The following is a 27,486-nucleotide window of genomic DNA, read 5'->3' as shown; positions in this document are numbered from 1 at the left end:
AAATGTCTTCAGACCTGTTTTCATAATGGTTTTTGCAAAATAAGACACTATTATTATTATTATTATTATTATTATTATTATTATTATTATTATTACTATTAAGAACTCTTCTCTCTGTATTGTTTTGTATCGGGTAGTCAGATTTCTCTCATAAATGAAGAAAAACAAGCAAATCTACAAAAAAAATCCTAATTAATTTATTTATTTTGATTCATATAAATTAGAATTCCCTTCTTTGAAAATCCAACACCCACCATGTTTTCTTGATGATGATTCAGGAGTTTTTGTGTTCGGCTGTTGTGACAACACGGCAAAGCGGATTAGACATTGGTGGAATCAGCGCGATCAGCAGACTATAATTTAACGAACCAGCCAAGCAGTTGTTTCCTGATGCATCGTGTCTCGTCAGCAGTATTGTCTTAATTCTTTAGAAAAGGTTGAAGGGGGTATTTATAGAGGATTATTCTTCATTTATTACTGATGTAAGATGAAGGACGGATGGAGACATTTGACAGGATTTGAGGTGCGTTTGTGACATATGGCCACTATGCTTGAGTCCTAACACAGACTGTCAGCAGCGAAGGTGTGTGCGTTCATTTAGAGACTTGTCCAGAGGGACAGGTTGTACTGAGCTTCACTGTTTATCTCCTCAAAGTCCTTACTCCCAATCCTAAACATCTTACAATCCTTTAAAATACTGATTACTTCTTTTAAGTAACGAACAGTTGTTTGTATTTGACAGAAAGAAGTTTTTCGTTGGTGTTGACTTTGACTCAAAATAACTGTATTTCTAAACATCAGTTTGTTGGCATTTCAAGATAGACATAGACAAGCACACCTACCCCCCTATTTACCTTCTGTACTTATCTTAATTATTAATGCACTTAGTGGTTAAAAAAATGGGAATTTTTTTTAAAACAAGCACAAATAGACTGCTTGTTGGTTTGCTTAAAATTTCTATATGTTGGTTTGCATAAAATATCGGTTTTCTGGATGTTGGTTTGCTTAAAATATCTGTTTTCTGGATGTTGGTTTGCTTAAAATATCTGTTTTCTGGATGTTGGTTTGCTTAAAATATCTGTTTTCTGGATGTTGGTTTGCTTAAAATATCTGTTTTCTGGATGTTGGTTTGCTTAAAATATCTGTTTTCTGGATGTTGGTTTGCTTAAAATATCTGTTTTCTGGATGTTGGTTTGCATAAATTACTGTTTCCTAAATGTTGGTTTGCCTAAAAGGACTGTTTTATAGGTGCTGGTTTGCTTAAAATATTGTTTTTTCTAGATGTTAGTTTGGTTATAATAGCTGCTTTTCTAGATCTTGGTTTGCCCTGAAAGGACCCTTTTTTTAGATATTGGTTTGCGTAACTGTTTTCTAGATGTCGGTTTGTTTGCTTTTCTAGATACTGGTTTGCTTAAAATTTGCTTTTGTAGATATCAGTTTGCACAGAAAGGCACTCTCACTGCCCCACTTACCTCCTGAACGGGGCTAAATTATTATTGCACCTAGTGGTCAAAAGAACAAGCACTAACAGATCCATCAGGGAAGGATTTTCTCTGCCCCATAATCACTTTCTCAGCACAGCACGAAAAGCAGTTACCAGATTGGTCAAATTTAAAACTGATCCTCACCTGCTAAGATTCTGGATTAAAATAAATAATCTATAATAAATCTAAAGTATTTCCACAAAATGTATGTGTAGACAGAGTGTCTCTGAGATACAGAATCATTATTTTTGCAAGATATTACACAAACATTGGGAGAAGTAAAGAAGGGTTCTGGAGTAACCTCTATAAATGAGGTAAAAGAAGAAACATCTCTCTTTTCAAGTACACAGATGAGTGTCTGTATGGATATTTTGTTAAGACCAGTCAACTCTGGTTAATTATACTACCTCAAACTAATTTATGCCTGATGATTCCCTGTGCTATCATCCTGCTATATTATCATACCCATATCCCTCATAAAGTGCAGTCTACTCTTTACTCCAGTGTATCAATCCTTTTTTTCTGTCATTAATCCTTCCCATCGCATGCAGTCACTAGGATTTGGAGAATATTAATAATACGTACACATTTATATATAAACACCAGTGAGATGCCGTTTTTTAAGTAGTCTTTATCATGTCTGTAAGCGAAAGCATGTTGACGCCCTGCAGCACTGTTTCCTGCAATGTAAAGAGAGTGGTCGAACGTTCCTACACCACTGCTGACATTTCTCAAGTTTCCTACCACATTAAAACTGTTTCCACCACTTCAGTGAAACGTTGCTCCAAATCTACACAACTCACTAGGTATGTACTTATGAATTGTTCCAACCTCACCAGTTTCAACACTGTAATGTCTGCATCTGCAGACCCCCAGATGTTTTTTCCCCCTCTTGTAGAGGTTTTCGACTTGTACCACTCTACATCAAACATTTCAGCAGCAGCAGAAGGGATTGTCATTGTCTTGTATTCATGTTGTCATTGGTGTTGAAGTCTGTCTTTCTATCTATCTAATTAAAATATAATCATCAGAATGCATGTATATATACAGCTGTCATACATACGCTTATATATTTGGATTGTGTAATCTGCAAAAATCTTTGATAGTTCTGTAACTGTAAAAGTTATTTCACATACATCAGATACAATAATAACTGAATTTACATGAACGAACAAGTTTACACACACTTTACTTTTCCAGCATCTTCTGGAAATTTCTGTATGGACTCGTACGCAACTATTTACAAAAGCTGTAAACATTCGCTGAGTCTCAGGAAGGAAACACAATACATTTACAACCCAGGAGGGGGGTGTAAACTTTTGAACAGGATGCAGTTTATTATTTTGCTTAAAGATCTTTTTTCCCATTTAGTTCTGATTAGCTATATAATATATTTACATGTTTCCCAGAAAATAAATAATAATAATTTAATAAGTTCACACACCCCCTCAACAGTCCTACAGCCGTTGATGGAGATGGAACAAATGATGTGCAGAGGCTGGAGGTGTTTTTCTAAAGAACTGGGGGCAGTTTAACTGCTCAGGACAAACACAAAACAATACAATAGTTGTTGATCCTCCAGTTTACAACACACAGTATTAATATACTCAGGCGTGTGTACACTTTTAAACCGGTTCATTTGTGTGTATTTAGTTATTATTGTGTTTTGTGTAGTAGATGTGAGATGTAATCATCTGTTATGTGAAATAAGAACTAATCAGCTAAAGTAAAGTAAATACTACTTAGCATCTTATTTCATTCTTCAGTTCATTTTTTAATAAGAACAGATTCTGTAATTTGTATTCACCGTTCACACAGTACATGTCCCTGTCATTTCTGTTGATTACTGTATTGCTGCAATTCCCTCAGGGATCAATAAATTCATCATGCATCACCTCTCTCTCTCTCTCTCTCTCTCTCTCTCTCCTCATCTCTTGCCCTTTCTCTCTTTCCCCCTCTCTCTCTCTCCCTCTCTCTCTGCTTTTAAAACAAACCAGTTGGTTTTCAATTTAAAGAGATAAAACAAGGCATGAAATAAGTGATGAGAAATGCTCAGTCTGTGTGTGTGTGTGTGTGTGTGTGTGTGATCTGATTGCCTTGAACACAGCAGAAATAAGTGTTGAAAAGAAAGAGCATCACCACATTGCTGTGAATCGCGCTGTTAAAAGCATCGGCATCACCTCAAGCCTAAATCTCTATTTAAATAGAAATGAATTCCCTTTTCTCTCAGTGCTTCTACATTAAAACTAAATCTCTTTATAAACATCAATAGATTACGAAGCATACAATGGTTACAGTGAGAGAATCTGTGACCTGGAGGTAATGTCACAGTGCTGTAATTATACTGTCATGGCCTTTCAGCGTGGTTCTGGATGCTGGAGTTGCTCGACGCTGGGGTTGATCTATAGAGCAAATGAGCAGCTCTGGGCTCGCGCTCACCCCTCCAGCTTCCTCGACTTTAATTGAGCCTCTATTTTTATCCCAGCATCGATACTGAACCACTGATTTGAGCGGGGTTTGCTTTGTGGATGTGTCTCTTTCTTATGAAGATGAATTCTCTGATGAAGGGGAACAGAACTCCCTCACATTTCTCCTTTAAACCTTGCTAGAGGTTTAAAGGAGAAAGGAGGTTTAGGTTATTTATTCTTTATTCAATCACTAGACATTTTAAACAGAAGTTTGTAAAACGATCTTCTGTAATGTGACAGGATTTTGTGCTGAATTTATAATTTCAGAGTGTTTTCACGCTCTAGCACGTTGTACTCTGGCGCATTGTTGCTGACACACTTAAAGCATAAAAGGATTACATATTTTTATGAGTCAGCAGCTGGAAATTTCTGAGTCATAAGAAACAGGGGGCTTGAGCGGCGATGTTTTGTCATTATGAGTGTGTTCCTTTGTCTGAAGAAACTACTTACCTTACACTGCACCTGCAAAGCTGAGAGGAAGGGTGTTCTCTCTTTCTCCCCCACTCCTTCTTCTCCTCTGTCCATCCCTGCCTCCTTGTGCCCTGCCTTTCCAACAGCATCCCTGCGATCAGCCTGCTCATCCTCCTCATCCTCCTCCTCAGACCGCAGACTTCTCTCACTCTCCTCTGGTGACTCTTTCTCTTCAGTGGAGTCATCGATGGTGCTTTCGCTCCTCTCCTCTGCCTCAGCACCTTCCTTGCTCTCAGCGAGAGGTGAGCGGACGCGGGACAGGGTGTCTCGTGCCTCCCCGCACAGCCGAGAGATATTACCCTCTAGGAGGCGCCGCTGCACAACGCTGTGTGGTTGCTTTAAAAGGGTAAAAGGGACAAAGGAAAGGCAGGAAGAGGAAATGATGTCAGAGACAGATGAACTATGGCAAGGAGCCTTTTTTTAGTTAAGACACTTTCTACTTTTTAGTTTTTTTCTGTAACATAACATGTACTGTCAAGTAGAGCCTCCATCCTATGAAGGGATTTTCTTTATACTGTATGTATATATATATATATATATATATATATATATATATATATATATATATATATATATATATATATATATAAAACGCTAATCAACTACCTGAGAGTCAGAGATTTGGGTTTAAATGGATACCACAGCAAACTAGTCATTATCCTTTTAGAGAAATAAGTTGTAATATAATATCTTTATTTTAATTGTATTTTATGTCTGTAGCACTTTTAACAGAAATGTAAAAATTCAGATTAAGTTTAAAATTAAATTTATATTTATATTTATCCATAATGTGCATGTTGCTGTAGCTTTTGTAAGATGCTTTAGAGCGATTTAAAGCATTTGAGCATTTTGTAAGATGCTTCAGAGCGATTATTTTAACACATACATAAACTGAGTCATAAATGAACCTTAACCTACTTTGAAAAAAAAGAACAAAGAAAAGAGCGAGAGCGAGAGAGAGAGAGAGAGAGAGAGAGAGAGAAAGAGAGAGAGAGAGAGAGAGAAGGGTCTATGTTTCCACAGAATTTTTTATTTGATTTATTCATTTATTTATTTATTTACTGATTTCTTCAGTCAAACTACAATCTCAAGGTGAAATATGAATCTCACAGTCTAGTTCGACTTCCTGTAAGGTCACTGGTTGAAAAAGGAGCGTTGTGTCTCTCCATTCACTCTGCAGCTGATAAAGCACGAACCTGTTAGCTGGTCAAGGATGAAACGTGCAGAACATTTTTTCTTAGATCTGAAAATGATTTTCCCTGCATCAGTCAGTGCTGTTGATTTTCTTAAAGCATGCCAGCACCTCACTCTCAATAAACTACAGAACTACAGAACGTGCAGTAACTGTGTAGGATGCTTGTTCATATGAGTAAAATATTTCATTAGTATTTTATTAGAGGTGAGCACTGTACTGTTATCAGAGGTTATCAGACCATGTTCACTTCTTATTTCACTTCTTATATAGATCTTCTTTTTAAAGCTGACCCCTGCATTTCTCCAGGTCTCTTCTCTTCTCCATTCCTTCAAGACTAGGAACTGATAATTTCTACTACTGCTCATGATTCTGAAGGATGAATTAAAGTCATCATGTTTAACTGAGTACAAATTCTTGTCAACTAAAGCAGACAGAATTATCAAATTGTACAGCATGCACTAAAAGGTGAGAGTCTTAGAGGCATGTTTTCCCCATAAGCTATTTGGCCTCTGAACCAGTCAGAAGTCTGATATGGACTTTTTAAAAAACAACAACAACAACAACATATGTTTACCACATTCCCTTTAACTCTTCCCTGGCTGAGCTGTGACTTATATACAGTATTTACAGAAATGTGTGCATTTGATATGAACTGTTTTTCTATATCACCTGCTGCTGTGAAGTGTCCTTGATGATGCGTTCTTTGTCCTGACCATAAAAGATAAATAAATTAACTTAAAGATCTTAAAGTCTTTTAGTAAAAAAGGCACAGCTGTAAATCTATACAGATTTAGGGCTTTTTCTATGTATTTTTATTTTAAAAATTCAGGACAAACAGTATGTAGTGTGTAAAAGGTCATTTAGCAGGAACAGTTTTTTTAACCAGAGGCCAATAAAAGGAATTTGCGTAGGTTTTAGAGATGCTTGTGTTTAGCATGAAATTTATTTCTGACTCTAAGCTAGTGGTTAAAGGCTCACACGAAAGTAGAGGCTCAGGGATTTAAGAATTAGCATTTATTTTCCAAGTATTAATTTTCCTACCTACTAGGCTTTAAATTTTAATATAAAGTATTTTTACTGTCAGTAAAGCTTTGCTTGTCTGTCCTAGTGTTATTGTTGAAAGGTTTTTTGCCTTTTTTAAAAAAAATTTTGCCTAGCACAAACGCATGATGAAAGTCATCATACTCTTCATACAGAAACCCAACAGTGTTCAGACTGATCTGATAACATGCTTGTATTGATAAAATAATTCATTTGGTTACACTGAATAAAAATGTCCAATAAATTGATTTTCATTCCCTATGGTACTGCAAGAAAGGGTTAATGATTTAGACTAGAGCTTTCATATTTAAAAAAAACAAACAAACAAACAAAAAAAATACTAAATAACTATATAAATTAACTAAAAATTTATTTATTTAAATATAAATTAAATAACTAAATAAATTATTATTTCCTTTTTAAGATGTTATATTTTATGATGTGTAGCACACACAGGATGTAGAGTCGCTCCAGGCAGCATGCTGCACTATTTCCCATCTTATATACTTAACAATGATATATCATTACAATAAGAAGTGTTACACAAGCTTTGTGCTTCCTAAGGGCCAATCTAAACACAATACAGTTTCACATAAAGCATGTGGGATATAATTGCTTGGTTGATGGTGACAGGTGCAGGCTGAGAAATGTCTGCTCTTTATCAAGCTGCTCACTCTGCTTCCTCAAAGCACATCAGCACCACGCTCACCATGTGCCTGGTGTAACTGAAACAATAAAGACAGTATTGTTTATATATATGGGGCATTACTTCCTCACAGCTCCAGGGCTCTCACTTTGAACTCAGGTTACTGTCTGTGTGGGTTTTTTTTAAATGTTCTCCTTGGGTTTGTGTGAGTTTTCTTAGTGATTTCTACATCTTACCTCCCAAAAAGCTGAAAACAGCGAGTTTAAATTGTATGATTGGTAGGTGGTACGTGTCAAAGTAACATCCACATGGATGGCAGGACCCAAGGTTTCCCAGCAGAACATTGCCCAAAGCATGACACTGCCTCCGCCGGCTTGCCTTCTTCCCATAGTGCATCCTGGTGCCATGTGTTCCCCAGGTAAGTGACGCACACACACCTGCCCATCCACATAATGTAAAAGAAAACGTGATTCATCAGACCAAGCCACCTACTTCTATTGCTCCGTGGTCCAGGTCTGATGCTCATGTGCCCAGTGTTGGCGCTGTCGGTGGTGCACAGGGGTCAGCATGGGCACCCTGACTGGTCTGCGGCTATGCAGTGATGCACTGTGTATTCTGACACCTTTCTGTCAAAACCAGCATTAAATTCTTCAGCAATTTGAGCAACAGTAGCTGGTTTGTTGGATCAGATCACATGGGCCAGCCTTCACTCCCCACATGCATCAATGAGCCTTGGCCACCCATGACCCTGTCGCCGATCACTGTTCATCACTGTTCCTTCCTTGGACCACTTTTGATATATATATACACTATATTGCCAAAAGTATTCGCTCACCCATCCAAATCACTTGTTCCAATCACTTCCATGGCCACAGGTGTATAAAATCAAGCACCTAGGCATGCAGACTGTTTTTACAAACATTTGTGAAAGAATGGGCCGCTCTCAGGAGCTCAGTGAATTCCAGCGTGGAACTGTGATAGGATGCCACCTGTGCAACAAATCCAGTCGTGAAATTTCCTCGCTCCTAAATATTCCACAGTCAACTGTCAGCTGTATTGTAAGAACGTGGAAGTGTTTGGGAACGACAGCAACTCAGCCACGAAGTGGTAGGCCACGTAAACTGACGGAGCGGGGTCAGCGGATGCTGAGGCGCATAGTGCGAAGAGGTCGCCAACTTTCTGCAGAGTCAATCGCTACAGACCTCCAAACTTCATGTGGCCTTCAGATTAGCTCAAGAACAGTGCGCAGAGAGCTTCATGGAATGGGTTTCCATGGCTGAGCAGCTGCATCCAAGCCATACATCACCAAGTGCAATGCAAAGCGTCGAATGCAGTGGTGTAAAGCACGCCGCCACTGGACTCTAGAGCAGTGGAGACGCGTTCTCTAGAGTGACGAATCGCGCTTCTCCATCTGGCAATCTGATGGACGAGTCTGGGTTTGGCGGTTGCCAGGAGAACGGTACTTGTCTGACTGCATTGTGCCAAGTGTAAAGTTTGGTGGAGGGGGGATTATGGTGTGGGGTTGTTTTTCAGGAGCTGGGCTTGGCCCCTTAGTTCCAGTGAAAGGAACTCTGAATGCTTCAGCATACCAAGACATTTTGGACAATTCCATGCTCCCAACTTTGTGGGAACAGTTTGGAGCTGGCCCCTTCCTCTTCCAACATGACTGTGCACCAGTGCACAAAGCAAGGTCCATAAAGACATGGATGACTGAGTCTGGTGTGGATGAACTTGACTGGCCTGCACAGAGTCCTGACCTCAACCCGATAGAACACCTTTGGGATGAATTAGAGCAGAGACTGAGAGCCAGGCCTTCTCGTCCAACATCAGTGTGTGACCTCACAAATGCGCTTCTGGAAGAATGGTCAAAAATTCCCATAAACACACTCCGAAACCTTGTGGACAGCCTTCCCAGAAGAGTTGAAGCTGTTATAGCTGCAAAGGGTGGACCGACGTCATATTGAACCCTATGGATTAGGAATGGGATGTCACTTAAGTTCATATGCGAGTCAAGGCAGGTGAGCGAATACTTTTGGCAATATAGTGTGTATATATATATATATATATATATATATATATATATATATATATATATATATATATATATATATATATATATATATATATATAGTTCATTCTACACATAGATGCTGGTTTTCGACACTGTAAGGCTTGTTAGATGAGTCTACTAATAAAACCTCTCACATCGTACACCACTATACACAACCACTCCAGTCTTTTTTGAAATCTTCAGCTAGATTTTTTGCTACAGGACATTTTACGACATCAATCAGCATTACACTGCATACTCTGTCACAACAAACCACAGGAGACATGTTCCAAATCCGGGAAGTCAGAGAGAAAACGCATTAAAGAAATCTAATTTGCCCTCTGTCGTAATAAAACGACCTTCAAAAGCATCATGACATGCGGCCTCATGCAGGAACGACTGGGTCAGAGACATTAAACACATACTTTATACCTGGGTCCTGAAATACAGAGATCATCTCTAAGCAGTGAGGTGAACACTGTAACTTTGGAAGATACAGTGGAAAACAAATAGGGTTCGGGTTAAAAAAAATGGTGATGTAAAAAACTGCTATTTAAATGATGCAAATATATCCAGAGCGATAAATATTTGGTCATTGGCAGTGAGTGTCAGTTTAAATTAAATAATGTTTAATGTTTGTAATGTTATAGTACAGAATTTCACCTTTAATTTAAGGTATTTATATCCAACTCAGGTTTTTTTATTTGCTCTGCTATTTTTTATTGACCGAATTTGAGTAATTGAATACTTGAATACTGGGTGCTGAGATATTACATGGGATTTTTTTTGGACAAATGAGAAGATAGCAGGTCTAGAGTTAATTAAGTATGAAGTATGAAGTCCAAAGAGCTGTGAGAGAGAGAGAGAGAGAGAGAGAGAGCAAAGACATTAGGTGTGACCACATGAACTGTCTTCTTACACATTCTTAAAACACCAATTGAACACCAAATGACCTGAATAACCACAAAAATCAACAAGAAGAATTAATCCCCTGGTGAAACAGCAGAATGATAGGAAGAGAAGAATATGGAGTAGGGAAGGAACTGCTCATCTGAAGAGCACAGTGTGTGAAGGTGTATGTGTGTGTGTGTGTGTGTGTGTGTGTACAGCTGCCAGTGAAACTGATTCCCTTGTGTTTATTGATGATGTAACTCATTACACAGAGCTTCAGACTGCAGATGAACAAAGACCTGAAGCTCACTTCCGAAGCAATACAAGATGTTTTTTTAAAGTGACCACAGTCACCTGAGCTGTCCAACTGAGCTGCAGTTCACTTACTGAAGATAACACTGACGATAAAGCACCAAAAGAACAAGCAGGAAGTGAAGACAGCTGCAGTAAAGACCTGGAGAGCATCACCATGCAAGAAACCAAGTGTCTGATGATGTCTATGGCTTCCAGGCAGTTGTTGAATGCAAAGAATTCGTCTTTAAAAAAAAAATGACAGTTTTTATTAAGGGGTAAATGAAAATCTGCACTTTAAGCACCAAGGAATTGTAAAGGAAGATTTCAAAGTTCACAGTACACTACGTAATTTTGAAAAGTGGAGAATATACAGAAGGGATGAGAAATAAAGTAGAGAAAGCAAGAGAAAGTGAGAGGGAGTGGGGAGAGAGAGAGAGAGAGAGAGAGAGAGAGAGAGAGAGAGAGAGAGAGAGAGAGAGAGAGAGAAAGGAGATGCATGAAGACTGGCAACTCAAAATGCTGCGCCACTGTTTGAACTTTAAACAATGCTGTTGCTTAGCCTTTTAAAATCCCTGTCATTCTACCCATTTTTTAAACAAAAAAGTGCAAGGAGAACAGAAAAAAAGAGGGAGAAACAAACAAGTGCTGTCTAACTCTTGTGGTGCATCAGAGTCCAGGTGTTGGATCTCATGCACTTCCATCCACCTTCCAATTCTCCTGTGAGCTCCTGACGCAAGCCGAGTGCAGGTTAGGACATGCTACTGCTTTTAGAATCGCTCTGAACACAAGCCTTGGCTTAGTACATTTACATGTGCATTTATTCATACCAGCAGATGCTTCCAATGCAAAGTGATTTAGAGAAAGAGGTGACAACAGACACAACACACAAATAATCTCGCTATTAAGTAAAGTGCAGCAAATTATCAGAAACCAGTGCAAGGAAAGCCCGGAGGAAGACAATCTAAAGTCTATTCTGGGAGTGAGGTGGTAATGCACCCATGTTGAGACACCAGGACATAACAGGACACCAGACAGACAGACAGACACACACACACCTACAAGCAATTTACTTCAGCTAGTACACCTACTGTTTTTGGGAGGTGAGAGGAAACTGGAGAACCCAAAGGAAACCCATGCAGACACTGGGAGAACATGTACAATTCTGCATAGATGATAACCAAAGCTCATGATTGGACCTGGGATCTTTGACACAGCAACATTATCCACAACACAACTTTACACAACAGCTCATCCGTCATCTACACAAGTAACAGCAAAGCAATAGACTATACACAAATAGAGGCATACATTAAATCAAAGGCAGAAATCTGAGAGTAAGAGAGGAGCTTTCAGGTCTCCTTGACGCTACTGAAAATTTTAACATCTACATCAAACCTCCAATTCTTCAACAAGCTTCTGAGAGAAGTTGCTTCACATTATATCATGAATATTATATGCATGCTATATGGTATATGAGACAAAACATTTAAACCACCTGTCTAATATTGTGTAGGTCCCCTTGTGCCACTAAAATAGCTCTGACTCGTCAAGGCATGGACTCCACACCTCCACCTTAGCAGCAGATCCTTTATGTCCTATAAATTGTGCCTCAATGGATTACACGTGTTTGTCCAGCTGCGTGATCAAATTTGAGATCTGGGGAATTTGGAGGCCAAGTCAACACTTTAAACTCTTCGTCAAAGAGTTTCCTAGCAGAACATTGCTAAGAGCATCACACTGCCTCTGCCGGGCGTGCCTTCTTCCTGTACCGCATCCCGGTGCCATCTCTTCCCCAGACACACATTTTATAAAAGAAAACATGATTCATCAAAACAGGCCACCTCTTCCACTGCTTCATGGTCCAGTTTGATGCTCACATGCCCACTGTAGATTTCAGTGGTGATCATGGGTCAGCATGGGCTCTCTGACCAGTCTGCAGCTACACAACTCTACACACAGCAGGCTGTGATGCACTGTGTGTTCTATCCCCTATCAAAGCCAGAGTTAACTTTTAAAGCAATCTGTGCTACTGTAGTGCTTCTGTACAATCAGACCAGATGGGTTAGCCTTCATCAGCAAGCCTTGAGCACCTGTCCACAGTTTTGCCAGTTCACAGCTTGCCCTTCCTTGTTCTGTACTAACCACTACATACCAGGAAAACCCCACAAGACCTGCTGTTTTGGAGATGCTCTGACCCAGTCGAAGTCACTCAGATCCTTACACTTTCCCATTTTTCCGCCTTTACACATTACCTCCAAGAACTGACTGTTCACTCACTCTCCAATAAATCCCAAATAATTAATGTTAAACATTTCACATCTTGGCTTGAGTTACTGATCTGTAAACACTTCATCAGAATGAGAATCAGCTTTTTGCCAAGTACCGTTGGTTTTACATGTACAAGGAATTTGTCTTGGTGTGTTGGTGCATAGTAGTGTAAAGCAAGGGTAAAAAAAACCCTCTGAGAACAAATATAAAAATATAAAGAAAAATCTAAGAATTTTAAGCAAGAAGAAATATTAACTGTATAATAGAACAGCAAAATACTGCATAAAAAGTGAACCAGTGCATACATTAAATTGATACTGATTCTAATCAAAAGCATCCATGTTGAGACTGGTTTTAAAATGATTTAAGGTAATTGATTCACTGATTTTTGTAAAATGAACACTGCACATTTTCCTAAGAGTTTCACTGGAGTGACTGAATGATATGCTTGAAGATGATTCTGATTCTGGTTCAAACCCATTCATATGAAAATGCTGGACTTATGTGCGATTGTGCATGTGATATTTATAGTGTATCACATGTATACTACAGTATAATAGTATTAGTATGTAGTATTTATAGTATAATTGTGTATGTGTGTGTTTGGAGAGATAAGTTACATGTGCACTAGTAAAAGGTTGGTAACGATGGCACCTGGATAGCTTTTCTGTGACTTTTTCTATTGATTGCATTCATACACAATGCAGCAAGAAAATCTTCACTTACATCATCTTTATTCTATTAATCGGATTGATTGTGTTTCCTGTTTTACAATTTTTTTTTAAATAGACTTATTATTAAACCTATTTCTACTTCTTAAAATAAAACGAGCTTTAGCAAGTTCTTGGTTCATATGATTTTTTTTTTTAGTATTTATTTCTAGACAATCAAAATGATTGACAAATTAAGCTTGAAAAGAAATTTCAATAAAATGCCTAGAAATTGGTTTAATAATGTTCGATTTAATTTTTGTCATGTTTTAATTAGAAATACAAAATACTAAATGTTTCACAGTGTGGCATTTTGCCTCAACCTAAATAACAGCACACGTAAACAGTATTCGTAAAACACTCACTTCCTCTCAGTAGGAAAATCTGGAATTTCTTTTTCTTTTTTTTATATTACATGTTTGTGCTGATTAATTAAGGCCCTTATGACTGATGTGTAAAACGTGTCGCTCCTTGTTACACAGGAAGAGGAAATGTGCAGATGATGAAGCAAAAGAGACAGGGTGCGGCAATGCTAATGTCATGAAAAGTCATCTCTGTCTGGATCAATCAACATAAATATAAATAAATACACTCCTGAGGCAGGGGGTGTGGACTGTGGAAGATAAAGCAGGCATGCAGCACTGTGGTAAAAGTCCATAGGGTTTAATAAGAAAGACTTAGATCAGGCAGCTGTTGTTTTAGAGAGGGGATCTGGAATCAAATCCGTCAAAGCATTTTCCGAAACATTATATAAATTATAGAGCTAAGTCAAATGCTTCAGTGTGAACTGTTCTTTAATTCTTATTGGTTACTGTAACTTCAATTTAACCTCAGTAACTTCATGAACTTCAAAAACCTCAGGTTTTTCAGCTGCATGAAGTGAATTTTGGAGCTGCAGGAGCTAATATTAGTTAACATTTCTGTGTGTGTGTGCGTGTTCTACCTAATGACTGTCCATCTCTCGCTCTGTGAACCTGCAGACTAAAAGCTAATTATGAGACTGTAGCCAACTCATCTCTCTCTCTCTCTCCCCCTCTCGCCCATGTTACCCTGCTAATGCCTCCTCTCCCCTCCTGATCACTCCAGCACAGTGGCAGACTTCCTGTGACACACAGCACGCTAGACCAGCTGCTCTCTCCCGCTCATTGTTACGTCTTCATCAGTCTCTATTCTGTTGCTCCTTCAGTGTTTCGTTCCTTTTCTCCGTTTTCCCATGTCAACTCGACATTTCACAACTTTTCAACACCCTGCTACTGGAAGTGTGAGAGAGATTAAACTTGTATTTATTATTATATTTCAGCATTTTGGAATGATCCCTTTCCCTTTTTTATAGGGATTATAATTTTATAAGTCGCTGAGCTAAAAGCATAAAGGTAAAACATCCAAGATGGCAGAGGTGAGTTCAGCTGCTGTCACGACTGCTTCAGCCACACTTTTTTTGTTTAACTGTTTTTTTATTCTAATTTTGTTTCATTTAAATTCATACTGTATTCATATCATCATATCCATATTCATCTCATATCACAGTCATAATGTATCTGTATTTCCTATTCCCAGTCTATTTTTATTCTATTTTATTCTGTTTTCATGACGAGGACAATCGAACAAAGCATTTCCCTACATGCCGTACTGCGTGATTGTGCAAGTGGCTAATAATAATTTGAGATTTGAGGAAATCTGGCTGATTGACAGCAACCCCAGTGGACATAATGGGAAATTTTCACCTTGCCTCCACAAATGTCTCATTCAACCTTATTATGTTCCTTAATGTAGTCACATTTTTCTACTTCTAGCTCATAGTGTTAATTTTGTCCCTATCCCCTGTTAAAAAAAAATCCGAAAAGATTCCAACCTGATCATATTCATATTTAGGGAACCATTCCTAGAGGAATAAATATGCTATAATGGGATGCATTTACATCAGATGGAATTTGTCAGACACCTTCGTCCAGAACGACTTACAAAAGTGCTTTTGAAGTCTCCGTCTATGAATACATCGATACTGGTTCTCTAGGCCATGGTCTAAGAATACCCTCAGTCTAAAAAGTCTATTGGGAGGAAATACAGCAAGAAAAGTGCAAAGACAAGGTTCCATCTGAGTCAAGTAGAAATACACAGAAGTCAGAATCCTACATCAATAGAAACTACATTCAATTTAGAATTTAAAGCACACCTACAGTAACGTCAGTATCAGCATTTAGGTTTTTATCCAGGTTAATACGCCAATTCAATGTGATACTTTAAAACGCGCTCTTAATGGTGCTGCTGTGTTTTTTACTACACAAATTGTACTTTTTTTTTTATTATGCCTTGCAATTTGATTGAACTCACCTCAACGTAAACATTGTACAGAGAATATCAACTCATACTGCACACTGATCAACCTGCAGAAACATCATAAACAACATGGAAGGCAGCAGGAGCAATGTTTTTGGGTGTTGATCGGAAAACAAATCAGACTTTTTAAGTCTTTTCCCCCAAATGGAGTTTGTTCCTGTTTCTGTTGTGTTCATGCTCAGCAATGAATGATCTTTGTCATGTCTCACCCCACAGTGGTGGTTAATATGAAGCTCATATGAAAGTAGACACTTAAAACTTCAAGAATTTGTAGTGTTTTAAAAGTATTTCTGTTTTTCTCTAGCATACTAGGGGCAATATATTTACAAAAAAGTTGCAAAAAAAAACAAAAACGTTTTTTTCCCCACAGTAAATGTAATGGGTTTGATATCATCATTTACTTGGAAATGTTTCAAGTAAATGATGATATCAAACCCATTACTGCTCTCTAAGATGCTCCAAGTGCTTGTTCATAAGCAGCTAGAATTTTATCTTCAGCCACTAAAATTCTGTGCAAAACACATGTATAAAACACACTGAAAGCCAACAGAGTCCTGACTCATTTTCTATCAGACTCACAGCCAGAAAATAGATCATTTATTTACACTAATTGAAAAGTCTATTTCCATTTGTATGGAACACCAGAGTGTTGGTAAAAAAAAAAGGGTTTCTGCCATACTGTATATAGTATGTTATTTAAAGCATAACTTAAAAAAATAGAAATATATAGAAAATACTCTAATTTGAAAGAAAATCTTTTAGGATTTTAAAACTCCCAAAGCACCCTCTGTATCTTCTAAAACTTCCAGTTAAATGAAAAATACAGCTCCAATATGATTCTAAAGATCATACACAAAACTCTGAATCTCCAACAGGATTTTTTTGACAACTATAATCCAGATAAAAGCAAAATCACAATATCGATCCATTTCAGCCAACATTGCTAACATTATTTCCTCTGTGTTGTTTTTTTTTCAGACAGGTGTTTCAGCAGGTGGTCTCTCCTGAGATCAGGGAAATGTGCTGAGACAGAAAGAGAGAGAAAGAGAGAGAGAGAGAGAGAGAGAGAGAGAGAGAGAGAGAAATAATCTACATACACTGTAAAGTATTATTTCCTAACAAGTGAAAATATCTAAAACATGGCAAATTAGTCAGTTTCTTATTATGAGATAATTTGGAATTGAAGCTCATTAGGTTTATAGATGCTTTAAATTATTTAACAAATTATAGTATATTATTATTATTATTATTATTATTATTATTATTATTATTATTATTATTATTGTTATTATTATTAATAACAATATTAATAACAATAATAATAAGAAGAAGTAGAAGAATCTCAGATTCGGTTTATTATAGTAATCTAAACAATAGGAAGTACTAAACACATTTGACTACATTCAAGATTTTTTTTATTTTTTTGCAGTGTTGCTTACAAAAGAACACATGGAGGCGTTTTTGACCTCAGTGTGTAGCTCGAATTCACGGAGGGTTTCCCACTTCTGAGGTACAGCGAGTGCAGAATTTAGGTCAGTAAAGATAAAAGGTTATTTTCTTGTACGTAAAAAGCAGGAAAATTCCAGTTAAACACGGGTCGGTTTTTAATACTCCTTACACACACACACCAAAAACATTTGAAAAATATTTGTTCCTCACTACAAGCTTTACATTTTCATATTCTGCCAGTAGCTCATTTTGATTCCTCCTAGAAATACAATAAGCATCATTAGATCTGGCTTCAGCTCTCGGGGAGCTACAGCTGCAGGGGTGGTGAGAGCAGACCTCCTGATCTTGTGTGAAACAGGGAGAGAACAAATGACGAGGAAATATTCTTGCATACAGATACATTTCTCTGTTGTTTCCTATTATACGATTGAAATAAACCAGTTTCTAGGCATTTGTTATTCATTTCAGGCTGTGAATGTTCTTTTCTGTAAGCCGGTCATTTTGATTCCTCCTAAAAATACAAGCTCAAAATTTGCTAAGATCAGGAGGTCTGCTCTCACCACCCCTGCAGCTGTAGCTCCCCGAGAGCTGAAGCCAGATCTAAATGATGCTTATTATATCCAGTCTGAAACCAACACTCGAGGTTCAGTGATGTTCAGTGAATCTTTCTCAATGCATTTCTTTCCTCTAACTCTCCTTTATATGTCTGCCATAAAGATGGCAGATATTCTCGTTGTCTATGTCTCAGTGTTTCTGACTTGATCAAATTCTCACAAGTTTTTGCCTTCGTTTTCAAAACATTTTTCACTAGTATGATGTCTACTTGTTTTTTTTTTAGGTTAGAGAGGATCTCGAGTATCTAGCTTGACATTCTCATTATTGGGTACAAAAAGCAGTGGCAAGGAATTTATATAACAGTGTTTAAATATTTGGTTGGCAAAATTATACTATATTAGTATGTATCTTTACTGATTTTTTTCGTCTGTTTGTGTTTCTGGGGGGGTGAAGTCAGGCTAGTTTTGAAGTCTGTTGGTTTGGTTGTGTTCTATTTAAGTACAGGGGGATTTTACTATGGTATGTTAACAGGGTTAGTGGGCTGCCAGTGACCACTTTGAGAGATTTTAGGTTTAGGTTTGTAGTCCTAAACCAAAAAGCTTACTGTACAGATGCCAAGTGTTTAGTGTACTTACCCTCATAGCCTGCCATGGGCTACATACAAACCCAGTGGAGATGCTTTGAATTACTGCTTATTTTTTATCAAAAGTGTGTCTTGCTGTGTTTCTACAGGTGCAACGAAAGCATCCCATCACCAATTCTGGCATTTTAATATCAGTTCTCAGCCCTATGAAGGAAGTGATTGATCTCTTCTCTGTTGACATAGACATATATAACATTTGTTTATTTTAACTGTTTGATGGAGTGGGCAATATCTAACTTGTACCAGATTATGTCCCCTGAGTCTCTCCTGGCAGTTTAATGGACGGGATGATTTGTTCTCTGAAGCCTGTAGGACAACCAGCGGGTCTGTCTCCTTTTCTCCATGGACTGTGGGATGATGATGTCGGAGTTTTTGATTTCTGAAATAAAGTTGGTGTTCCTGTGCTTCAGATCTCAGTCCTTGAGCATTCCAACATGATATGATAATTGCTGGTAGCATGTTTTGTCCTAGGAGTAGATAGGTGTGAGCAAATTAGGTTGATGGATGGTGCTTAGGTCAATTGTTCAGAAAGTTGAGATCTTGAATACCGGGACCCCCAAGCTGCCACTGCTGGGTTTGGTGTGAAGGGGTGACAGCAGGCATGGATGGGAAGCTGGAAGAAGATGCTGTGGTTCTAAGGGTTTCCTTGGTGGTAGGGAGTGTGGTATCAGGGTTCTGGTTTGGGGCAACATTCTTTTAGCATCTTGGCAAAGACAGGAAAAGTTGCTTGTATAAGTGGACAGAGGCATGTGAGGTACAGAGAAGGGTGTTGTCCAAGGTTTATGTGGGATTTGAGTGCAAAGGCTCAGGTCCTTCTGTGGTAGCAGTGTGGAGATGGTGATTTTGGTATTCAGGGAGGTGGTGCTGGTCTTTTCAGTCACCCTCTGTATAGATGTGGCCACTCCGCCTTGCTGTGCTCTCAGGTTGCTTGTTCAGCAGTGTGAGGGCACCGTGGGTATTTGGACAACAATGTTTGAGATCAGCTTCTTCTAATCAATAAACTACCCACTTGAGTCTATTAAGAGAACATTGTCAAGCTTTGGTGAGTCTTCTGTGGGTGTTGAAGGGTCATCTGTGGAAGGGGTTGATGGAGAAGGGTGGTTTTGGCTGGGCAATGACTTTGTGGTTCCACTGAGGAGTTAGGGCCATATTTACCTTCCTTTGTTCTCCATTCCTCAGGGTCAGCTTAGCCCAGTACCTCTCTGTCTGCAGTGATAGCTGTGTTCCCAGTACTACCAGCTGAGTCTTTAGTCTATCCCTCTCTTGCAGGAGTTCCCTCACTGCAACCTAAAGTGCAGAAGGTTATCCCCTGAGGTTATTTGTCTCTTTTTGCTTGTCTATAGGGTTACTGATGGATTGGGACTAGTCTGTGTTTTGGGGTTGTGTTTTAGAGAGTTTTTAACAGTGTTTACAGTCTCTCTGAACTGTACCTTTCCCTCGTGTCAGTGCAATAACAGTATGAATAGGAGTCTTTGTTTTGTGCAAGGTTGGAGGATCTCTCTGCATGTTCTAGGTGCTCATCTGAAGGAGAGATGGAAGGTAGTATTCTTCTGAAGTGAAGGGTTGGTTATTGGTAATGGGCTCTTGTTGCGCTCGAGCCTTGATCATGAGGAAGGTTTGTTCAAAGAGTCCATTGATTTTTTTTTTTACATTTTACAACAACTATCCCTGTTACTTTGTAGATATTTATATTGATAGTCATTGTGTCTTCCTCATTACTCCTTTTCTAGCTCTCATCCCTCTCTCTAACTCCACCCCCCCCACACTCTCTCAATCTTTCTCTCTCTCGAACACTCCTTACTCTCCCTTACTCACTCTCTTTCACTCTTTCTCCTTACTCTCTCCCCCTTGCTCTGTCTCTCCTTATCCTCCCTTACTCTCTCTCTCTCTCTCTCTCTCTTTCCTTATCCTCCCTTACTCTCTTTCTCCCTCTCTCTCTCTCTCTCTCTCTCTCTCTCCTCACTCCAGCAGATTAGATTTGCTCCCTTTCCCCCAGGATCACTGTGTATATCTCTGAGCACCAGGCCAGTGATTCCAGAAAGAAGGATGGAGAGAGGATGGAGAGAGTGAAATCCATGTAGAGAATTAAAGTTTGAGTGTGCGAGTGCAGGGCCTCAGGGATAGACAGCAGAACAACAAATCTGCCTGTTACATAACAGGGAACTGCTTCACGTGACTCACTGTGTTAATGGAAGCAGAACAGAGTGCATGTGAAGCCTGTGCGCATGGAATACATCAGCACTTACACTTTACCTGCTTCGTGAGCAATCTACAGCATTTATCATTTGTGTGTGTGTGTGTGTGATGTATAAGTCTGGAAATAACAATGACAAAAAGCACAGTTTTGTTCTTAAATAATCACAAACGCTCCTTCTGCAAATTGAGTCTAAATTGCTGTGTTAGTTTAATCCATTTATTATTATTATTATTATTATTATTATTATTATTATTATTATTATTATTATTATTATTATTACCACCATCACTAACGGGCCTATGCAATGTGTTTTCGGTTAACGTTGGCATTTAGAAAAAAATGTGAGGGTTACCATAAGAGCAGATCATGAAATTGCAGAGTAATGTGTTTGTAAATACAGTGGTGGTGGTGGTGGTGGTGGTGGTGTGTGTGTGTGTGTGTGTGATATTCCCCTCTTGATCAGTCAGAAAGCTTACTTTGAAAGAGGGAAAGCTTCAGCTTCCCTGCTGTGCTGATATAAATACACACTGCAATCTCTCTCTCTCACACACACACACACACACACACACACCGTGCCCTGACAGCTAGACGCACACATACACTTGTAATGGAGGTTTCTTGGAATGTGATTCTGGGTTTTTGCCATCTAGTCAAAACTGTGATAAAAGATCAGAGCTGTAATGATGTTACTTTAACAGAAAAGCCCACAAACACTCACCCACACACACCCACCCACACACACACACCATTTTATTATCCCACTGACATAATTATTATTCATCTTTAGTATAAGCTAATTAATTCAGGCTACATCGAAATCTATCGAAATCTAACCATAACCTTTTATTTATTTATTTTTTAACCTGAATGTTATTATTTTTGTTAAATAAATAAATAAATAAGAAAGAAAGAAAAAAGCAGTCTCACTTGTGGGGCCCAGCTAAGTGTCCCCTACAAGTTTAAGGCGAAACATCAGGAGACACTGGGTCTCTGTCTCTGTCTCTGTCTCTCTCTCTCTATATATATATATATATATATATATATATATATATATATATATATAAATATATATATACACAGTATTTCACAAAAGTAAGTACACCCCTCACATTTTTGTAAATATTTTATTATATCTTTTCATGTGACAACACTGAAGAAATGACACTCTGCTGAAACTCTGCTACAATGTAAAGTAGTGAGTGTACAGCCTGTATAACAGTGTAAATTTGTTGTCCCCTCAAAATAACTCAACACACAGCCATTAATGTCTAAACCGTTGGCAACAAAAGTGAGTATACCCCTAAGTGGAAATGTCCAAACTGGGCCCAATTAGCCATTTACCCTCTCCAGTGTCATATGACTTGTTAGTGTTACAAGGTCTCAGGTGTGAATGGGGAGCAGGTGTGTTAAATTTGGTGTTATTGCCCTCACACTCTCTCATACTGGTCACTGGAAGTTCAACATGGCACCTCATGGCAAAGAACTCTGAGGATCTGAAAAAAAGAATTGTTGCTCTACATAAAGATGGCCTAGGCTATAAGAAGATTGCCAAGACCCTGAAACTGAGCTGCAGCACAGTGGGCAAGACCATACAGCGGTTTTACAGGACAGGTTCCACTCAGATCAGGCCTTGCCATGGTTGACCAAAGAAGTTGAGTGCACGTGCTTAGCGTCATATCTGGAGGTTGTCTTTGAGAAATAGACGTATGAGTGCTGCCAGCATTGCTGCAGAGGTTGAAGGGGTGGGGGGTCAGCCTGTCAGTGCTCAGACCATACGCAGCACACTGTATCAAGTTGGTCTGCATGGCTGTCGTCCCAGAAGGAAGCCTCTACTAAAGATGATGCACAAGAAAGCCCACATACAGTTTGCTGAAGATAAGCAGACTAAGGACATGGCCAGAACCATGTCCTGTGGTCCGATAAGACCAAGATAAACTTATTTGGTTCAGATGGTGTCAAGCGTGTGTGGTGGCAACCAGGTGAGGAGTACAAAGATAAGTGTGTCTTGCCTACAGTCAAGCATTGTGGTGGGAGTGTCATGGTCTGGGCCTGCATGAGTGCTGCCAGCAGTGGGGAGCTACAGTTCATTGAGGGAACCATGAATGCCAACATGTACTGTGACATACTGAAGCAGAGCATGATCCCCTCCCTTCGGAGACTGGGCCACAGGGCAGTATTCCAACATGATAATGATCCCAAACACACCTCCAAGATGACCACTGCCTTGCTAAAGAAGGTGAGGGTAAAGGTGATGGACTGGCCAAGCATGTCTCCAGACTTAAACCCTAAGTGCAAGGTGGGGGAGCGCAAGGTCTCTAACATCCACTAGCTCTGTGATGTCATCATGGAGGAGTGGAAGAGGACTTCAGTGGCAACCTGTGAAGCTCTGGTGAACTCCATGCCCAAGAGGGTTAATGCAGTGCTGGAAAATAATGGTGGCCACACAAAATATTGACACTTTGGGCCCAATTTGGACATTTCCACTTAGGGGGTACTCACTTTTGTTGCCAACGGTTTAGACATTAATGGCTGTGTGTTGAGTTATTTTGAGGGGACAGCAAATTTACACTGTTATACAGGCTGCACACTCACTACTTTGTAGCAGACTTTCAGCAGTGTCATTTCTTAACTGTAATGAGTGATGTATATTTTCCTCACCAAACCTGCTAAATATTTTTTGCTATAGATTTAGTAATTGAATATGTCTGTATATTGATGGATCTATCACTTGTATATACAGCAGAACTCATTTAAAGATACCGAGTTGACTGCTGATGCTGTAAGCGGCCATGTTAACACCACATCACTTGCTGAACTTGGGACTGAGGAGAGCGGGGGCAGAGGAATATAATGTGAAGTCTGTGCTAAAGGTACCTCCACTGAGGAGCATGAAGTGGCTCTTTACAAGCTTCCAAAGCTATAGTGAACACTAAAGCCTTCAACTTTCAAAAATCAGGGACAGAATTGAATGCTAGCAGATTAGATTAGTGTTCTCAGTGCTTTTACATGAAAACAAGCTGACAACACACACAGTAGCGTATGCACACACACACACATACACACTGCTCTGTTGGGCCATGTGTTGCAGGGTTTGTATAAAATGCCTCCTGGACTGGTGAAGGAAAAGAATGACTCTTAACAGCAAACTAGGTAATATATTGAAAATCACCTTAAAGTTACCTTAAACTCTTCTTTAACACTTAGGAAAACATGCAAGAGTCCGAATTCCATTTCTATAATGCACTTGGTTGTGTTGTGTTGTGTTCTGTGTGTAACATGGCTTAACAGAGCTTAGTGTACATATGGTACCCATCATCTCTCATCTCTCTGGGTCATATCATCTCAAACTCAATAAGAGATTTTGTGTTCTCAGCACACACCTCCCTCCCATGTCACATATCGCTGCTTTAAAGACACCAAAAAGCACTCACCAAATCTTTGGACGTTCCCAGCCTCTTGAGACCGTCAAGTGGCAGGAGGTCAGCCGAGTCCTTGTGCGTGAACTGGGTGGCCTGTTTCAGTCTCCTCTGCTGGTGCATGATGGCTTTATCCCTTAGCTCGACCTCCTGCTTCTTGGACTCACTCATGGCACGTCTTAACACGACAGTTCTTATGTTCTCCAAAACTCTACCTCTGCCTTTGCCTCTGCGTCTGCCTCAGGCTCTTCTCACACAGCACTGTGGCTTAGGAGAGCTCACTTTCAACCAGCAACGTTGTGACCCTGAAGCTTAGCAAGGTTTGCTCGCTCATACACTCTCATTCAGACACGAGACAGAGATATGAACAGACAACTGAGCTCTTTGTTCCACACAAAAAATACAATCCTTGCATATACTGGGCTTCTAAAAAAGGAAAAAATCTTGTGAATAGTCACCAGATGATCAATCCTGTTTTGTAAAGCAAAAAAAGAAAGAAGAGATGCTCCTGATAAAGTAGATGCTGTAGAGTGTGTGCTGCTCGTTGACCGCTGGCCAGCTGTGTGTGTCAGAAGGTGATGTAGGTTCGTATCGTACGGCGTTCAGGCTAAGAATCAAGTCTTTCTCTTCTGTCTCTCTCTCTGAGAAGCTCAGTGTCCTTGTAGCACCGCAGAGCTGTGTATCCTCCTCCCTCTCTCTCTCTCTCTCTCTCTCTCCCACCTCTCATTCGGTCTACCTCCCCCAACCTCTCCCTTGTCCTACTCTCTCGTTCATTCTGTCTCCTGTTATATATGTCCCCTTTATCTCTCAGCAGCACTCTCAAAGTGACTCCTCTCTATAGGGCTTGTTCATTTTGCTCTCTGAATGCTGAACACTAGCGAGAGAATTCATGCTCTTGATTCATGCCCTCTCTCACACACACACACACACATACACACACACACACACACAAAACCACATATAACCTTTGCATAAAGGTAAACTATTGATATTTGTAAAAGGGCCATATGGCTACACACACACTCACACACACACACACACATCAGGACATCCAACTGATATTCATAAAAAGGGTTGTGTGGCTACACACACACACCCTTTGCATCAGGATATCCTACTGATATTCATAAAAAGGGTCATGTGGCCACACGCATACACACACACATACACACACCCTTTGCATCACGATATACTAATAATACTTTTTGTACAAGCTGTACAAAACAAACAAACTCACAAAAACACTACAACCTGCAAATCCAGTCTGAGCCCTAATTTATAACAGGAAATATGAGAGAAAGCCGGCTTTAGTGTCTGGGTTCAGAACACACACTAAATCTTGAAGGTGTGACTTTAATTTCTTGATTTTTTTAAAAACTAATTTATAATGATAGCTTGATTAGATATGACGACTCAGCTACACTCAATACATATTGTATTTTATGTTGTGAATGATTTCAGAAGTTACAGCACCACATAGTGGCCTGAGATGGAAACAGCTGAGTTTTATCTATATCTGAGTTTTATCTATAAATCAAATCTGCCACACAGTTTCAGGATTCATGGTTTAATTTTGCCTTGAAGGGAAAATATGAAGTGATGCAAAAAATCTTAAAACTGGACCAGAATAATTTTAGTATAATATTGTACAAACTGGAGCTAGGAGCTTCCAATCAGATGAACTAGTGCCCTTGTTTGCTTATTTATTTATTTAGAATGATTGCTAGATTCTTTTTAGTGTATGAATCAAAAGAAATCTAACAGATGAAATTCTGCTTCTGATATATACACCTCATGATGTACAGAAATCTCCCTGAATTTTCAGCGTTGTAAATGAAGTAATTAGATTAAGATAGATACTGGAGATAATTAAGAGAGATAGCATGGACAGTGATAATCATCTCTCAGGCTGCGTCTTAATCAGGTCTCTAGTTCAGTAGTCAGGGCACTGAACAGGGAGTTGGCTATTTTAAGTGCTCTCTTTCTGTCTGTCTGTCTGTCTCTCTCTACAGACACACACACACATACACACTGATCAGGCATAACATTATGAACACTGACAGGTGACGTGAATAACACTGATTATCTTCTCATCATGGCACCTGTTAGTGGGTGGGATATATTAGGCAGCAGTGAACATTTTGTCCTCAAAGTTGATGTGTTAGAAGCAGGAAAAATGGACAAGTGTAAGGATTTGAGCGAGTTTGACAAGGGGCAAAAAGAGCATCTCCAAAACTTGTGGGGTGTTCCTGGTCTGCAGTGGACAGAATCTATCAAAAGTGGTCCATAGAATGAACAGTGGTGAACCAGCAACAGGGTCATGGGAGGCCAAGGCTTATTGATGCACATGGGGAGCGAAGGCTGGTCCGTGTGACCCGATCCAACAGACGAGCTACTGTTGCTCAAATTGCTGAAGAAGTTAATGCTGTTTCTTATAGAAAGGGGTCAGAATACACAGTGCATCGCAGTTTGTTGCGTAAAGGACTGCATGACCAGTCAGGGTGCCCATGCTGATGGCCTGCCATCCATGTGCATGTTACTCTGACACGTAACACCTACCTAAGCATTGTTGCAGACCATGTACACCCTTTCATGAAAACATTATTCCCTGATGGCTGTGGCCTCTTTCAGCAGGATAATACCATAAAGCAAAAATATTTCAGGAATGGTTTGATGAGCACAACAATGAGTTGTTTGCTTTGTTTGAGTCTAATGAACTTTAAGTGTGTAATGATTATTAAATAATCCACTAGCTAGGCTACAATCCTGTTTAAAGCACCAACTGTGATTAAACTGACATATAAAACTTATAGATTTGGTATGTTTGGGTTTGTACAGTGCCTGATTAGGAAATTGTCAGTCAGAGTCCACACCTGTGTCCAAACTTGTACTCACTACCTAGCAAGCTAGGGAGCTGATTGAGACACACCCACAGATCCATATCCGCTGTACAACACTGTACACTCACTTCTGAACCCACACTTATACACATAACACACACTAGAAATATTTGTGAGACATGCCTTTGCTTCATCCTGGTGACTAGTGTGTGGACCTCAGGGTGAATTAAAGGAAGAGAAATTACACTTTTAACATCTGTTACTTTACATTTAAAGACCTCCAGGCCGACCAGTGCTGGAACATGACTTTTGTGATCTGGCGTGACAAATCACTGTATCAGAGCATCTCCAAAAAAGTCCAGCCTCAGAGAAGATGCACGGCCGTCAGTCACAGCTGAGGACAAAGTGACAGCTCTTTAATGACCTAAAGCATGATGAGGGAAATGAAGTAAACAACTAGACAGCTATTCTGTGCACGTGTTTTTGTGTGAGGACGTGACATGACGTGACGTGACATCAGGATTCTGGCAG

The 27,486-nt window shown here is 39.3% G+C and overlaps 1 protein-coding gene across 1 annotated transcript in view; it reads right to left on the bottom strand.

The window, feature by feature from the left end:
• nrip2 (nuclear receptor interacting protein 2) overlaps positions 1-24,852 on the bottom strand; it is a 30,893-nt gene extending 6,041 nt beyond the window's left edge. Inside the window, exons 1-2 of the mRNA XM_058408724.1 lie at positions 24,131-24,852; positions 4,403-4,759 (exon numbers count right to left, since the gene is read on the bottom strand). Coding sequence (XP_058264707.1) covers positions 4,403-4,759; positions 24,131-24,286 — 513 coding nt within the window. The 5' untranslated portion in view covers positions 24,287-24,852. The remainder of the gene's footprint in view (positions 1-4,402; positions 4,760-24,130) is intronic.
• Positions 24,853-27,486: the final 2,634 nt, after the last annotated feature.

Source organism: Hemibagrus wyckioides, linkage group LG14 (assembly GCF_019097595.1).
Source record: "Hemibagrus wyckioides isolate EC202008001 linkage group LG14, SWU_Hwy_1.0, whole genome shotgun sequence".
NCBI classification, from domain to species: domain Eukaryota; kingdom Metazoa; phylum Chordata; class Actinopteri; order Siluriformes; family Bagridae; genus Hemibagrus; species Hemibagrus wyckioides.
Note: the sequence above shows the minus strand (reverse complement) of the source record. Positions and strands in the feature narration are given on the sequence as shown.